This window comes from Euprymna scolopes, chromosome 19 (genome assembly GCF_053919585.1).
Source record: "Euprymna scolopes isolate OS-2025 chromosome 19, ASM5391958v1, whole genome shotgun sequence".
In the NCBI taxonomy this organism is placed as follows: domain Eukaryota; kingdom Metazoa; phylum Mollusca; class Cephalopoda; order Sepiida; family Sepiolidae; genus Euprymna; species Euprymna scolopes.
In genome coordinates, this window is record NC_136500.1 from 96015137 (window position 1) to 96028345 (window position 13209).

The following is a 13209-nucleotide window of genomic DNA, read 5'->3' on the forward strand; positions in this document are numbered from 1 at the left end:
ATTTAACTCCAACTTTTTATCATTAATCTTATTCTTTGTAAAAGCAGTGTGTTACTTAAGTTAAATGAATTAGTTTGTCATATAGATTTTTTAAAAAGAAAACTAGTTTATTTTACTTCCCACTTTACTGTCCCCTCTTCCCACATTCTTCTTGATATTTCTGACATACCTAGACAAAGTGCATATCCTCCACTTTGGAAATCCTTCTACTAAAATATATCAATATTAAATATGTCTTTTTTTTGTTTGAAACAAGTGATATTTTAGATATGCTGAATTTACTAAATTGTTTATTTTTGTTTTCTTTGTAGTTGCTGGTTTGTCTGCACCGCCCCATGTTGTTGGTGATGATACAAGTCCCACAGAAACGATGGGTAGTGGCAGCAATCTTCATTCCAAGAGTTTTAAAGCTGAATCTCATTCTAAGTCGAACCAAGATGAACTACATTTTAATGAAGTTGTTGAATACCAAACGGCTTGTAGTACACCGACATCAAGTCGCAGCCTTCAGTTGTTCCTCCAAAATGAGCGGTCATGCCTGGGAGAAGATTCTATTTCATTATCACAGCCAAAACGTGGAAATTCTGCTCCAGAAATCATTTCATCTCCATCTATTAAAGATCGATCATTCCAAATAAATTTGGATCTCCAACAGCTGTTGGAAGTAAAAACCAAAGAGAATTTGCTGCTTCGTTCCAAACTCGGTTTGTTGGACCATGTTGGCGAGATTGATCCCAAATTTGTTCCTGATGTTAACCAACTGAAAAAAGAAGTTGGAGACTTAAAGACTGAATTGAACAAAGCGAGTGACACAATCGCGATTTTAAAGCAGCAGATATCAATAAACATGCAGGATGAGGTTTACACAGAGACACAGTGTAAACCCGAACTGATAGTTCACATGGCTAAGGAAATCAAGAAACTGCGGCAAGAACGAAAAGCTTGTTTGTGTGGCAGTTTTGCTGGAAATGTTGAACAATTATCAAATGCGGCTGACAAAGAAAACTTTGGCAATCATCACCATAGGCGTTCCAAGAGTCGGAAAGAACAGAGTTTGTCAAGGAATAAAACCGTCCAAAATATTGATGATATTACCGATTATGATCAGAGAGTTAAGTACCTGGGTGATAAGATCATCAACATGGACATTCTTATTAGTCAACAATCTAAAGAACTTGAATGGTACAAAAATGCCTTTGAAAACTCTGGATTTTCATTTAAAAAATCACCATTATCCAAGAACTTGACATCCAACATCTATGGGGAACAAAAATTAACATTTGATTCTGAATCAGAACCAAACTTTCAGTGTCAGAAAGCAATGTGTGTGGAGAATTCCCATCGGCTGAAAAGCCAGATTGCTGAATTAAAGGACCAGTTACAGCGAGATTTAGAGATTATCAACTCGTTACAGTCAGAACTAGCAATACATAAGAGTGAACAGCAGCGAATGTCCACGAGTTTGAATAAAGATCTTAGTTCTAGTCACTTAGCTGACTTTTCCGGTGGACTATCACCTATGTTGGCACCCAAATTATCATCTAAGATGAGCAATAAAACAAAGTCCCCAAATAATAACTTAGCAAATACTTTTAGTAATCTCTCTTCAAAGCTTTGCCTAAAAATGAATCCTTTAGAAAACAGTGGCCTCAATGGCAACATCTCTGAAGTAGTCATGTTGCTCAAACATTTAACAGCAAGTTTTAATGTATGCAAACAGCTTTCTGCCCATCTTGTGGACATTGAAAATTCAATAGATAACTATGTGAAAGACTTTCACCAAAGGATGATACTTAAAAAGAAAATGAATAATATGCTTGCTGTTGTGCAGCATCTGCAGTCGTTATTACAAGGTAGTCATTTATTTTTTATTTTTTAATCTATAATATTTACAACCGTAGAAACAGTAGTTTAAAAGCTTAACTCTTATTCTGATTCTTTAAATTTAAAAATGTCTAACTCAAACATAAAATATCTTTCAGTAATAATCTATGTAGATTATTTTATTTATATAAAAAAAAAAAAAAAAGAAATGGTCATGTTTTTAAATGTTTCATGAATTCATTGTTTATTTTTAATGAACAAAACTCAATTTTATAAAATTAAAAAAAAGATGATACTTGATGAGATAAAGCTGTGGAATCCGTATCCCTAAAGCACAACTGTGATTTAAAGTTTGGAAATTTGAAAAAGGTCTAACTCTGTTTTCTAAAGAATGAATTTACCTGACTCCAATTTCATAGCCCTGGTTCGACTAACTTGAATAGCAGATACATTTAATTGCTTTATTATTTATTTATTTATTTACCTTTTTTTTTTAAACACATTTTTCAGCTGACACTTATCAGAGAAAAATGTCAATAATACAATAAACCAACAAAGAATCCAAAATTATATAAACAAAGTAACTTGTTTTTGTTGAGTCTTCTGATGGTGATTTACATATAAATGTTTTTATGTTTCAAAGTGTTAATAACATATTTGATATTCCAGTTCTAATCTAACACATTTTGTTAGTTGGTTTCTTTTATTGTTAAAATCTAACAATGAAAACTTGAAAAGATAAATGAATAAAACGAGAGAAAGAAAAAAGTTTAAAGTAATTTTTCAATTTTTCTTTCAAAACAAGATAAAGTTCTTGATTTGAAATCATTCAAATAAATGTTTAAATTTATGGAAGTGACATGGAGTTGACATGGGTTGTTGGCTTAGTTTTATTTTGGGCTACTTCACTTTCACTACATTGGAAAAGCAATGCATTAAAAAACAATTGAAGCCAAAACATTTTGGTATTTCAAAAAACATGCTGGGAATAAAGACAAACTCTGCAAAATCATATGGCTGATGCAATGCGATTTAGTTCTGAAGCAGTTGTTCTCAACCCCAACCTCCCTTTTTTTTTTCTCTCATTGGCTCCTTTTTCTGTTTTTTTTTGTTTTTTTTTTTTCTTGGAAAGGTGGACCTTTTCATAACTATTAATTATTGGGCATAAGAAATAGCATATAATTAATCTTTAATTTTAAATGGAAACTAATTTATGCAAATAAAGTATTCTTTACTAATATTTTGTATTACAATATATAATTTTTCTTCCTTGATCAAGCCTATGGAAATCGGAGCTCTTTGCGTAATTGAATTCACTGCAGCATTTATTTATGTACACTGGTTTAAATATTTGATAAATTAGTTAAATGTATGGTAAGAAAAAAAAACAGATGAGCATATTTATTCAACTATGGTTGATGCTGCTCAGTGAGTTTCTTTATATCTAGTTCCATCAATTTCATCTTTTCACAATGTCAAGTCTATAGCGAGCTTTTGACAACATTTGAATAACCGAATAAATCCTGATTCCCCAAGATGTTTGAAAAGTAATCTTAGAAATGTGCTTCGTCCTAGAGCAAAGTGTACTTTGTAAAAACATGTCTTTCATATGTTGTCCATTCCATCTTTAAATTTTACATTTCATCATTTTGTAATCTGAAATGTTCTTGCAAAGATATATCCATATCAGCACCCTAATTAAAAAAAGAATTAAAACTCAAGTTTTTATAATCATCATGAGTTGTTCAGTAAACATAGTTTGCATATCTTTATGAATATTTTCCATATATTCATGATATGAAATAATATGAAAGCCTTCATTTTGCAAATCACTGCTAACAGACGCCAAACAAGAAAACTATTCAAATACAACACCTGATATTCTTAGTTTCCTTATAAATGTAGAAATAGCATTTTTACTAGATCAGAATCTTTTTCTTTGAGTTGTTAAGTGAATTTAATTTTTCAAATATATCTTAGATAAAAACATCACAAGCAATTGTTCTTCAAGTTGTGTATTAGCAAAAAAGGAAACAATAAAATCCCAAAGTGTAATGTAACGCTGAAGATAATTATCCTTTGAAAAAACGTATGTAATATAATCTGCTGAAACTCTTCTCCATTTTTCTTACATATTTTAAATTCTAAAATGCTATAAAATAACCTTGTTAGACATGCACACGCTTTTTAAATGTGTTATCTTTGCAGAGTTAAAGTATTTTGGAACCAATACAGACATAGTTATAATCATAAATCAGATGTTCATTCTGATTCCATTCAATTTCCCATTTCTAGGTTTCTATGTTCGCTATACACTTGTAATTGCCTCTCCACTTCCATGAGAAATGGTTTATTTTATCCTTTATTTAATGTTACCTTTCATAATCTTCAGAATGAGGGTATGTAAAGCTGATCCAGGCTATTTGCAAGTGAAGTTTGAATTTCAGACTTTTTGATTTTTACTCTTACAACACTATTTTCTCTTATTTGTTTTTGTTCATCATTTTAGGACCATATGGCAATGAGAAAGCAATCAATAACAGTAATTCTTTGAGAAACTCAACTCCATCAAATGAGTGGCTTGATCAGTTTGTTACAGAATTGCAACCAAGTGGGGAGATTACTCATCACAGGTAATTATTTAATACTTCATTTTTAGCCACATTCATACAATTTATCCATTATTTTGCAATATCTCTATTTTCATGCACTCTTGTCAATTTCATTCCTTACTAGCCATATCTACTTGACTTTACTTGGAATTTAGTTTTTAATATTTGTTTGCACACTTTTTAAATTTATGCAGAAAAAGAAATAAAATTTCGGGTGTAATGATAGGCAATAAATTCTTTGTCGTTTTTTTTTTAATTTTTTTTTTATATATTTTATTTATTTATTTTTTTAACATAAATAATTAAACAATGTTTCCCTATTATCAGATTAATAAATAAATAGTAGCCAAGTATGTTATTATAGAGCAAATAGTTTTGTGCAATAATAATAAATGAAAATCAGTTACGATCCCAGTTTGATATGTCTGTTTAAATGCAGTTATAGTTAGTTAATATACTTCCGGCATGGTTGCCACCGGAAGCAGTGACAAGGCAAATCAGTTCCTTCACTTTCTCTCACACCTATATCTCTCCTGTGCATGTATTCTTGTTTTTATTGTTTTTCCGATCATTCTATTTTTATTTTATAATCATTAAAAAGTTTATTCTGATTTATTTTAATTAAGAATTATTGAAATTAGTTTTATTATTTTTTATTTTATTTATTTATTTTTTTTTTTTCAGAATTATTGAAAATATTTTTTGCATTTTTTATTTTTTAAAGAATTATTGAAAACACTTAAATATCTTTTTGTGTTATTTTCATCTGTACAATTTTAATTTTTATTGTATATTTTTCAATATCTTTTTTTTATATTTTATTTCAATAATTCGCTTCACAATAGAAATATTAAGTGAAGGAATTGATTTGTCTTGTCACTGCTTCCAGTAGCAGCCACATCAGAAGTTAGCAAGTATGTTAGTTGATTATAATCTTAAATGCTATTTAAGTCATACTTTTCTTGTCAAATAACTTTATATGTTCCCTAAAGAATCTAAATTTAATTTGTTTTTGGTTTTTCATTATTTTTATCAAAATCATTCCAAGCTCCAAATTACTTCTAAGACTTTTGACAAAGTCTGGCATGGAAGGCTGTTAATGAAAATCAAGTTATATGGTATAACTGGACAAATACTAAATATAATTTAATCTTAGATAATAGGACCATCTAGATTGTCATTGATGGACGTTCATCCAAGCAGCATAACATTAATGCCGGAGTGCCTCGGGTCGATCCTTGGACCACTATTATTCCTGTTATTCATCAATGACCTCCCGAATAATATTGTGTCCAAGATGGGTATAACATGCATGAGGGAAGAGCGAATATACACAAATCCAAGACAATGGCTGAATCCTTAGAAAATTACCTCCAGACCGTAGTGGAATGAGGACATAAATGGAAGGTGACATTTAATGCTAGTAAAACTGAGCTGTCCTCTTTTAACAATTACAAGAAGCCTCTTGAACCACCGATACCCATGACAAATAACTCCTTAACTGAAAATTCTTCCTTTAAACTCCTCAGCTTAACATTCACAGGAAATATGAACTGGAACAAATACATTGAGGACATTGTGAAGGCTGCTGCAAAGAAGGTGGGCTCCCTCTATCATGCTAGAAAACAACTCGCACCTAAGAGTATCCTGTACCTCTACAAGGCCACCATTTGTCCATGCATGGAGTATTTCTGCCACTAGTTTCTCCCTCTTGGATAAAGTCCAAAAAATGGGTCTCCAATCTAATAGGTTCCATTTTGTCAACTAGGCTCCAGCCCCTGTCCCATCACTGCAATGTTGCATGCCTGTGCCTGTTTTACAAGTATTTTAATGGAATATGCTCTGAACTCATTGCACTTGTGCCCCCTTCGATGTACATATTCCGACAAAGCTGCTTAGCAGCAAATCGCTATTGGGGTCCCTAAATGTCAGAAAGTTTTCTACTCTAATAATTTCTTCCCTAGAATGACTAGACTTTGGAATTCCTTTCCTGCTACCTGCTTCCAAAACTGTACTAATATGCAAAAGTTCAAATGTAACGTAAACCAACATCCTAATCTTTCTTAAGCATGGTCTCCATTAGTAGCCCTTTATGTCCAAGTGGCAATACGCCTTGTTTGGGGCAAAGGTGAGTAAAAAAATAAATAAAAATAAAGAGAATATTTTCAAATTAGTTTCATATAGATTTTCATGCTTTAGAAGTTTTCCAACAAAAACTTCCAATATAAATTACTTTTCCTTCTTGATGTTTAAAAAAAACAAAAACATTTTTATTATTATAGTCTGTGAGGTTTTTGTTTCTCTTAGCTATTTTATATTTAACAAGTAAACAAATGGATTGTCGAAGGTTGGCAGAACAACTTAGAAGAATGTATTGTTACATATTCCTTAATTATGACCTTCTTTTAAGGTCGAATGTAGAGAAAATGCTTGCATCTTTCAAATGTGTTTTATATAATACATATATATATATATATATATATATATATATATAAGCATAAATACTGAGTTGTTTGAAATGGTAGGTTTTAATTTTAAGTGTTTTAAATACCAGAATTGTTTACAGAGATGGTTTATATAGTTAATATCCATTCTTCTTTACAGGCAATGGCATCTTTTAAAGAATTAGTTTCAAATAACATTTTTCAAAAGTGTGTACCATAATTTCATGTATGTGATAGTCGCATTACAATATTATTTTCTCAGCGATTATCTTGATAGTTTCACATAGTATCCAGACCCTTCATGTGCTAATTGGGTCTGTGATGCCATCTTGATTTTTATTTTGCATAGTTGAATGCTAGTTATGGATAAATATAAACCTTCAATATTAATTTCTACAAGTCATAATTATTGGCCGGGTTAGTTTTATCATGTCTGGAACTTTCAATTACCATTTTTTTCTAAAGCCATGAGGACTAGAAGTGTGGCTACAGATAACACATACAAATTAGATCTAGTTGTTACAACATATGATTCACTTTTTTTCTTTTTTTTTTTATTAGAAAGGGTGTTTTAAAATTACAATTAAGGAAAAAGAAATGTTATTCAATTTATACTACTAAACTTTATTCAATATTTTTTAAAATCAGAGCCAGGAATAATTAAAATTAATATAATGAGAATGTCTTTTTGCTACAAGAATACCATCACATTACATGACTCAAGTATATATATGAATTTGAACACTTTTTTTATATTATAATTAGTATTGAGTTTGCATATTATTATAAATATCATAATTACAATGTAAGGTTTTTTGTTGTGTAGAAAATGTTTATAATTTTTAAGCAAATACTGAATTGAGGAAGAAAAATTAAATTAAAAATATTATGCATTGATACAAGAAAATCTATTTAAAATTAATTTAAAAATCAGTTTTAGAGGTTTTGTAAAATTAAAAAAAAAATTTTTTAATTAAATTTAATTCATTTTAAAAGAAAAGATATTTAAGTATTAAGTTTGAGTAATTGTTTTTATTTTAAAGAGAAATATTTTGTTGATTTTTTTTTTTTTTTTTTTTTTTTTTTTTTTTAGATAATTTTTCAATAAATAAAACTGGATAGTTTTTTGTTTATAAATGTCAAAAAAATTTCTGTTAAAAACTTGAAGTTCATAAGTAACATTCACATATCCACCATGGCTATGTCTTCAAATAAATAAGGACTATTCCATGATGGATGGTAATTTATGACTAAACACCTGTCTTAAAGAAATTTTTTTATTCCCTTAAAGAAAAAATAATTATCTCACAAGAATGTAACATTGTTTTTGGTTTATTTTTATGGACAAAAACTAATGAAGAAAACATATTTCTAATTTTTGCTTTAATTCAAACTATTTCAAAAACATTGTTACATTTTTTTTTTTTTTTTCTGACAAAAAAAAAAAGTTATAGAATATTTGAACATTTTCAAGCTCAATGAATTGCAGACTATACTGCTTATCACAAATATCTATTCATAAAGGCTTCTTCCGAATTGTAACTATGTCACCAATTCATTGTTAATTTGCTAAAAATATATGCATGTTCTCATGATATTTGTTTAAAGTCCACCTGAAATGTTTTAGGTTTCTTCTCTTTTTTGAGGGTGAAAAAGAAAATCTACCAACAGCACCTCCTCCCTCTATCATTGACTAGTATTTATTTTGACTACCATTAGCGTTTAACCCTTTGCATGTTAATTTTGACAAAATCTCACATGCATGCAGCCCAACAGAATCAACGAAGGTAAAAAAAAAATACTGATATTTCAAAGTAATGTAATGGTTTCTTTATTTTTTTACATATTTCCAGCTTTTGCACTCCTCATCATTGTTGTTGTCATGTTCTCAAAATAATTAGGAAATTAGGATAAATAATCTATTAGTATATGAAGATAGAATATGCAATATGATGAGTATTCATAAACATTCTACAGATATTAACTTTATAAATCCTCCCCATTGCATGTGCGCGCGCACACACACTGCCTATATTTTTCTATTGGACAATGGCCAAGTAGATAAACTGTTGAATATTTTATAGTGGTTGTGAGTTTCATCCCTGAAAAGAAAATTAACTAATACGAGATATCTAAAAGGCATGGAATGCAGAATTAATCATTGACTATAGTAGATTAAATAAAGGATCTAGTGTAAAATTTCTAGAGGTACAACAGTTGAAATGTGAACATGACAATAACTAAGATGATGACTATTTAAAAGTAAATAATAATATTAGATTAAATTGTCTTAGGATTATTTTCCATCACTAGGACGTTCATTTCTGTGCCACATGATTTAGTTGGTCTTGGTTTTCATTTGAATAATTGATTTTAGTTTAATTTTTTTAATTTAATTTTTTTTTTTTTTTAAGGTAAATTTTCAATGAATTCTTTTTCCGTTTATAATTAAAAAATTTTTCTTTTAAAAATTTATGACTTGTAAGTAAAATGTAAATGGCTTCAGAATAAGTGAATAATAATGCATTTTTTATTATTATTGTTATTAGTTATAATTAATATTAATAAGCCAATCTGAACCCAAACAAACTTTGTTTTTTTTTATTATTTACTTGCTATAAAGATTTGTTTTTGCTCATAAGAGAATATCCTGAAAAGACCGTATGACGGAGTTAAATCACTTCAAACGGTATCTTTTTTTTTTTTTTTTTTTTTTTTTTTACTTTACTTTTATTTATTTTAATCTTGGCAGTCTTTCTTTTTTATTTTGTTGCTTTTTACGTTTTTGGAAATTGTTTTCATCATTTTATTTGATGTCATGTTCACAATGTTTTGTCCATTTTTTTTTTTTTTTTTTTTTTTTTTACTCCCTCAATTTCTTCAGATACTTTTTGTTAGTGTTGCTAACTTTTAGAGGAATTTCAAACTGAACCCTTTATATAATTCACTGGAGTAGATCACTCCCATTCTGCTTTCTGGTAAGACACATAGCTTACAAAATAAAGGGGATGGTTAATGCTTATAAAATAATGGGGGTGGTTAATATGAAAGTGAACTTTACCTACAATGAATTTTCTTTAAATTGGTGGAAATGTGCAGATTTTTTTTTTTTTTTAGTAAAATATCCCTCTTAAAAATGCTGATGAATGGTGTGGGATGATGTGATGCATTTCAAACGATTTTATTGTGTCAATAGGAGTTTTCTATTTTGGTTTAGAATTACTTGAGTTTAAGAATATTTGAAAAATCATTTTTAGATTTCTTTCAGACATGTTGAATGATCTATGATTATTATGCATGAATTTTCATCAAATCTTTATAATGCACTGTTATCAAAAGAAAGTGTTTCAAAATTATTCATTTTAATTTTACAAAGAAGCTTCTGGCTTAATTGGGTCTTAAAATGTTACAGCTATTGTTTTTACTAGCAATATTATTTTTAAAAACAAAAAAAAAGGATGCTTTAATTTAAAAGAAATTTTTTTAGATGCCCAAGTAGAATCTTTTTCTAAAAAAGTTTATGAAAATCAAAATAACAATGCAGTTTCAATAAAAAAAAAATTATTTTTCATAAATATTATTTTGAAATAAAGCTATTTCTATAATAGTGTCTATGGGAGGAGGCTGAGACGTGCAAAAAAAAAATACAAATTCTCATCCTTGTACCTCAAAGTTGTGAGTTCAATCCATCGTATAGGAATTGAAAAACAAATATATTACAAGACGTTTAAAAGCCATTGAATTTTGCATAAGAGCATGCTTAATTAGTATTTTGATGATTAATCGGAATCAGAAATTAAGAAATTCTGGTTTCAAAAACAATTCTTTTATTTTTATTCTCAATTTTTTTCTTTTTTGTTTACTATCTAATTTTCGAGAAATACGTACTGTTTTAAATTAGCAGTAAAACTAAAATGTCTGTATCATATTAATGAATTTAGGTAAAAACTAACACTGAAAATATATGCACCAGTGGATAAATAGAAAATATGGCTCCAGTGAAAAATATAGATGAAAATGTCAAAGTTATCAAATGATTACTTTGTATTAATTATGAGGAAAACATGAGAGAAAAATAGTTGTATCTGTGGAATGCCCCCCCCCCTCAGTGTACTTTTAATTTTGCAAAAATATATGCCCATATTACATAGGTTTTCGCAGTAATTTGAAAATTAGAGGAAAAAAACAGCAACTCTATAACTTTATTTTTCAAATTTGTAAATATTTTGGAATTTGGAGAATATTAGTCATCCTGTAATTACTCTTAACCCAATGGATTAAATTTTGGAATTTGTAGAAGAATATTAGTCATCCTGTAATTACTCTTAACCCAATGGATTAAATTTTGGAATTTGTAGAAGAATATTAGTCATCCTGTAATTACTCTTAACCCAATGGATTAAATTTTGGAATTTGTAGAAGAATATTAGTCATCCTGTAATTACTCTTAACCCAATGGATTAAATTTTGGAATTTGTAGAAGAATATTAGTCATCCTGTAATTACTCTTAACCCAATGGATTAAATTTTGGAATTTGTAGAAGAATATTAGTCATCCTGTAATTACTCTTAACCCAATGGATTAAATTTTGGAATTTGTAGAAGAATATTAGTCATCCTGTAATTACTCTTAACCCAATGGATTAAATTTTGGTTGAGTTTGAAATTCTTGGAAGGTTGCCCACTACCATAAGAGACCTGAAGAAGAGTAGAATGGTCAGAATGTAGTAAAATAACAAGCAATAATTAAATGAAAATTTAATTGTTTAATATTTTTAATCAAGAGGAAAAGTGTTAATTTATTAGGATAACTGTGATAGTTATTTTTTTTTTATTTATTTTTTTTTTTTTTTTTTAGACAATGATGATACTTGATTGAATGTGATTTATTTTGTACAGGGTATTGACAGATTGAACATGCTAGCATTCATTTGAGATGAAATAACAGTCTTCATTGCATACCTTTTAGTGTTCATCATATATTACTTGTCAATTTAACAGATGACACTTTATAGATGCAATGTCCCCATCTTTGTTTTCTTGGACACACTTTTCACTTTTGCCCAATCTCCTATGTATGATAATAAAGGCCTTTTCTTTTTTTTTCTTGTCTTTTTCTTCTTCTTCTTCATTGATATTGTCAGACCGATAGCTGGCAAGAAACTATGTTCCCAAATTAGGAAAGTATGTAGATTTCAGTCATTTCATTGGATGCGTAAGTATTCTTTTGCGTAGGTGCAAGATTTGATGGTCAATAGTGGTGATAAGACCAGGTATACTTAAAGCCAAGCTTGCTGGATGTGTTGGGTTGAAGAAATCGATCTGTTTGGCAGGACAATATGGGAGTTACAGGACATAATATGTACCCTTTGCCTAGTTGAAACTATTTCTCTGCTTTCTGTCTACAAACTGAAATGAGGAAATAAAAATGTACTTCTGCACTCTGTTGGTATTTTATCTCGTAAAGGTGCTTGTAAAATATTATGGTTAACTAGCAGTATGGCACAATGGCTCCTCACCAAAAAAAAGAAAAAGAATTGCTTGCAATGAATGTTCATGCAGGAAATAGTTAATATATTTACTATTCCTATATCTCACTATATCTCTGTTCAGTTTTATGTTATGAATTCCTTATGGATGTTCACATTGCTAGGTGTATGGACAGATTCAGTTGCAGTTAAAACAGTTTGGTTTGTCCTGTTAGCAATAAGCTTTAAGCATATTTACATGATATATTTGTGCAGCTTTTCTACAATCTACAGTGTTAACACACTTTAGCTTGCTGGCATTTAGATGATTTCTTAAACACTGTGAAACTGAGCTCTAAATGGGTGACCAAATAGGGATAACAATACACATACTTTGTCCAACTTAAAAATTTCTGGGGACGGCGTTTCAGTCATAATGTCTCTTAATTTTACTTTTAACTATTTGGAGTTTCTTCTGTGCTAGCTTACATGTGTCATATAATCCATCAGAGATGCCCATGGACTATGACTTTTTCTCTCCCTGCTAAACAGTATGCAAATAACGTAACAGAATACATCAAAGCAAGCAAAGAAACGCATGTCCTTATGTGAAAATTCTATAGTAAGTCCCACTCTCCCCAATGGTAAACTTTGCTATTGTGCATAGACAACAAGTATTCCATTGATTCAACCGTCATAAGACAAATAAAAAAAAGTTTATAGCATCAAAAACCAGAAGAGTGTAATAGCTAGAGCTAAGAGGAGGTGTACTGAGATGACCAGAAAATGCATTGATTCGCAGAAATTAGGAAGTCGCAATTTCTGGAAAAATCTATAATAATGGGCAATTGATAATTCCTG

General features: G+C 29.4%; 1 protein-coding gene across 5 annotated transcripts in view; it reads left to right on the forward strand.

Annotated features, from left to right (window-relative positions):
- The window catches only part of LOC145239850 (uncharacterized), a 242332-nt gene that overhangs the window by 153675 nt on the left and 75448 nt on the right, over positions 1-13209 (forward strand). For all 5 annotated transcript variants that reach the window (XM_080103403.1, XM_080103402.1, XM_080103404.1 and 2 more), the window contains 2 exons: positions 312-1853; positions 4334-4457. In XM_080103403.1, coding sequence (XP_079959529.1) covers positions 312-1853; positions 4334-4457 — 1666 coding nt within the window. The remainder of the gene's footprint in view (positions 1-311; positions 1854-4333; positions 4458-13209) is intronic.